The following is a 4,395-nucleotide window of genomic DNA, read 5'->3' as shown; positions in this document are numbered from 1 at the left end:
TAATGAAATTAAAATTTACAGACCATAAAGCTTGCACTGAAGTTCTTATTTCGATAGAAATATTAAATATTCTTTACTGAAGTTGTTCGATTGTATTCACTTCTGTTGAATACACCGTATTTTTTAAATGGCCCCAGAAGTAAAAGTCTAGCGGGTTTAGATCGGGAGATCTAGGAGGCGAGTTTATAGGAGCTTCTTGACCTCTCCCAATCCAATGGCTTGGAAAGTTTTGATCAAGCCGAAACGATTTAATTTTTTGCGGGCAAACTAGTGCCCCCTCATAATATTTTTAAAATTAGTGTGAACTTAATTTGTTAGTGAACGGATTTACAAAATAAATATTTAGTTTTAAGCAAACTAAAAAAATTAAAATTTTTTTTTGGAGGAAATAATACTGCGTCCATAAAGCCGCTTTGGTTTGTCTAAGAAGTTAACTACCGTATGTACAATAATGTAAAATTTCATAGTTTATTTTATTTAGTTTTTCATTTCACTATTTTCGATTTTCAACTTATTGTTTTTATTCCGTTTTACAATAGTATTTTCATTTAAATTCCATGTCACAATATCTAACATTAACAAATTTAGGAACACTATTCTTATGCCTGATTCATATTGTTTTTTAGTTAATGTACTCAATTAGGTTAATGCGCTAATAATACGTAATTAATATTGTTGAAATTTACGCAAACTCATTCATGTGCGAGTGTTCATCACTCATTTTTTCTTCCTTTACTTTTAGCACTAAACAAAGTTTTCTTACATTGCCACAGTTTGATTTCGTTGTTATATGGTGGGTTTAAAGCTAAAAGTGACCTAGTCCAAAATTGCCGCATTTGTGTTTGTTAACCAAATAATTTAAAAAAATTATAAATTTGTCATTAAAAACTGAAGGCTACACAAACAGGTGGGCTAAAATATGTTTTTAATGACCAAGTTTCCAAAAGAATTCTGATATAAGTTTTGCCTCCATTTAAAGTGCATTTACCAAAAATTTATATTTTAGGCTTGGTCAGTTTTAGCTTTAAGCCCCCGATATTTTCAGTGACACTATTATACTAAAGCAAAATAAGACAACTGTTGAGCTAATTTCCAAGTTTAACTTATCTCCGAGTGCTTAAAATAACACGTTTCAACATTTATGATAAAAAAAACTTCTACAGCATACAATTCTAGTGTTGTATGATAAAACAATTTTATTTATTAAGGTTCTCAGACAAGAAAGGTCATCTTCAAGTGAAACATTGCTAAATATGCACTCATAATTCCAAAATGTTTGGGCAAACGACAAAATCACTTACTTTGACGAAATGATAAATTGGATTTGCTCATTAGTTCTGCTTGGCGCTTTCAGAAGGGCTATGATAGGACTGCATTCAAAAATACTTATGCATACTCCCGACGTTCCTAAGGGCGTTTTGCATACACCACCATCAGGTTCTAATAAACACATACCAGATTTAGTGTGCAATGCGATTCATTTAAATAATAGCAAATATTTTCACACATGCTAAGTAAATGAACGGTTTAGCAAAGAACAGCAATGTAAAATTACTCCTTAAAACAGAGATTGGTACCTTCGAAGTAATATGAAGGATCCCACTTGTAAAGGGTGCGAAGATTTAGATTTTAAAATTGTCGACCATAATAATGATGGGATTTACGACAGGACTTTAATGTCCAAATTAGTCGACATGGAATGTAACTATTTTCACCTTGATTGTAAATGCCGATCCTTTAGCAAACCACTGTAAAAATTGTTTATTCAACTAGAAATTATTTTACTTTTGTTGTATTGCTAAACATTTACTTGATATTGTTTCTAGGTACTTACGTGCTTTTGCTCCATAAAATAACAAAACCAAACAAAAATACTTAAGCAGCCACATTTCATTCGACAACGACCTCTTAACTTATGAAAACGTATTAGTACTACAAATCCGTGTACTTGAAGATTTCGAAGAATGGCAACAAATACAGGTTTGAGTTTGCATCTTATAGCTGTCAGTGCTCCGTAGTTTGTTTTCGTGCTGGTAAACAAATGTTATAGTTTATAGTTACCACAGACTTTTACATTTTGTAGTTGTTCGCAAGATAATTTGCTAATAAGATGTGTTATTAAATACGTTATTCAAATACGCTATTCAATCAATTTTATTGCCTGTTTCATAAATTTTCAATTTTTACTTGACAAGCTGACTTTTTCAGCTATTCGACATTTGAATTGTTTGATATTTTCTGGAGGAATTTGCAAAAATTTGCGTCTTTAAATATCTCAAACAGAAAAATGTCTGGTGCAGTTATTGCATTTTCGCACACTCTCACCAGAACTTTTATAGAGTTTATAGCAGTGTTAGCTGCTGCTCCATTTTCCTATTTGATTTAATGATCTTCATTTTTCTATATCAGGAACGTCTCTAATATATTTGCCCAAAGTTCAGACGTTTATTCATTCTTTAAAGAAACAGGGGTCAAAATTGTCAATTTTTTTATTTTGAAAGTAGTTTATTATAATTTCTTGAGGATTTTCGTTTGACCGTTGCCTAAAGCGCTGTTTTTGGGAAACCTTCAGAAAGAATATTTTTTGTTTACCTTATGGCAATAAATGCATTAAAATATATCCCATGAATTTTATTACAATCCCTTATTTAAAGGGCTTTTGTACAGTTAAAATTCACGGTAACAGTTAATTTCGGCCTTGAAAAACTCATCGAAAATGTCTACTTGAAATGTGTTTATGACGATTATACGTAGAGTCAATGAATATCGGGTCAGTCAATAAAATTGTGGGCAGGTAATGGTTTTAATACTTTCAGAATACTGATATGAGCAGTATTGCAAGACGATTTGGTTACTACTCATTTCAGTAAGTATCGATAATTTCAGAATTCTCATATGAGTAGTATCGCAAGATGATTCGGTTACTACTCGTTTGAGTAAGTATCCATACTTTCTCAGTATCGTATCGTCCCTACTCTCAACGAGTACTCGGTATCCATCGGTATAAGGATTCGGGAAGGTACTGATTACTGGTATTATGGATTACCAGTTAGTCTGAGCGAGTACGAGTAATAGAGTATTGTTCTTTGTAGTCGAAGGTTAAGATGAGTGACTTGATTTTCCGAGAACGATTACTGATTACTTGAATACTGGTCTGGTAGCTTGGTTCGGTATTCGTTACTTCGGATACTGATGAGTAACGAGTACTCGAATACTGATTAGTTACTTTTTTCCCACCACTATTGAACATATGCAGGTGTATGAATTGTTCTTCGACTTCCAAAGTCTAAAGACAGACCATAAATATGCACAGAACCAATTTCATGGCATGGCTTCTATTGTACTGTTCGTATTGAGTTTATTCTAATGTAAGTTTCTGATTAAAAAACCGTAGTTATACTGAAAAATTAATAAGGATTAAAGGTAGACATTAAACTGAATGTTAAAACTAAGTGATATCCAAGTAACTTATTAGAAAAGTGACTGAATTAATTAATTTTAGCCCACTTTTGTGACAGGTGCCTATTTCCATGTTGATTAAAATTGCAAGATCCATAGAAGAAAATGATGTAAAGAAAAACGGACAGATTTATATGAGACATATAGAATTTGTTTCATCAAAATAGGTAGTCTTATTTTTGGGTCACTTTGTACACAAGTAAAAGTAATTTTGGAATGTGGTCCTAGTTGAACTCTATACGACATCAAAAGTTGGATCACCAACTGGTTTTCGCAAGGAATAAAATCTTGAGTAAGTGGGCTATCCTACACCTACATGCTCATTGCTAATTAACATACCATTGATTATTGCGGCAAGACATGACGATTTATTTGTCAAATCATTTAGTGATCAAAGTGGTCTTGAAGAAAAAATCGATCAGTGTTTCTTGAAATAATTTGCTTAAGTATTAGAACTTATGTTTGTCACGAATAATTACCTAACTCTACAGGATGTTTTACAATTATGGGCTGCTTTTTTGTCTAGAACGCGGCAAGCATTAAAGGTTTGAAAAAGGAACCAATTTGAAGAGCCTTCCGATATTGTGTTACGGCGTGTAACTATTACTGAAGAAGCAACAAAATATTTAACCACAGCAACAAAATATTCAAATTTGAATTGGCAGACAGAGCAAAACGTCCTAAACGTTCCAATTAAATGCTGAAAATAGTTTGCCTTAAAAACTTCTGGCTGTTTTAAGAAATGCGAACTGTGATTTCAAAATACCGACTATTTTTAATTAATTAGCCATAACTAACGAAAATTATTTAATTTATTTACGAAATACACTCTGTTGATCATCTGTGATCCTTCATTAACACACTTTTTTTATTGTAAATTTTACTTTTTGATTTCCAAAAAATCACAAACTTTTAAATTTTTGCAGACTTGGGCAA

The 4,395-nt window shown here is 32.0% G+C and overlaps 1 protein-coding gene and 1 long non-coding RNA gene across 3 annotated transcripts in view; one reads left to right on the top strand and one right to left on the bottom strand.

The window, feature by feature from the left end:
- Positions 1–1,926, bottom strand: part of LOC109533182 (phenoloxidase-activating factor 3-like) — a 4,608-nt gene extending 2,682 nt beyond the window's left edge. Inside the window, exons 1-2 of the mRNA XM_048661253.1 lie at positions 1,835–1,926; positions 1,302–1,440 (exon numbers count right to left, since the gene is read on the bottom strand). Coding sequence (XP_048517210.1) covers positions 1,302–1,440; positions 1,835–1,889 — 194 coding nt within the window. The 5' untranslated portion in view covers positions 1,890–1,926. The remainder of the gene's footprint in view (positions 1–1,301; positions 1,441–1,834) is intronic.
- LOC125502600 overlaps positions 1–2,620 on the top strand; it is a 10,358-nt gene extending 7,738 nt beyond the window's left edge. For both annotated transcript variants that reach the window (XR_007280369.1, XR_007280368.1), the window contains exon 2: positions 1,827–2,620. This is a non-coding gene — a long non-coding RNA (uncharacterized LOC125502600). The remainder of the gene's footprint in view (positions 1–1,826) is intronic.
- Positions 2,621–4,395: the final 1,775 nt, after the last annotated feature.

This window comes from Dendroctonus ponderosae, unplaced genomic scaffold (genome assembly GCF_020466585.1).
Source record: "Dendroctonus ponderosae isolate FM_Combo_2020 unplaced genomic scaffold, Dpon_F_20191213v2 Dpon_F_20191213_1, whole genome shotgun sequence".
Lineage (NCBI taxonomy): Eukaryota > Metazoa > Arthropoda > Insecta > Coleoptera > Curculionidae > Dendroctonus > Dendroctonus ponderosae.
The sequence above is the reverse complement of the archived record's forward strand: the minus strand, read 5'-3'. Positions and strand labels throughout refer to the sequence as shown.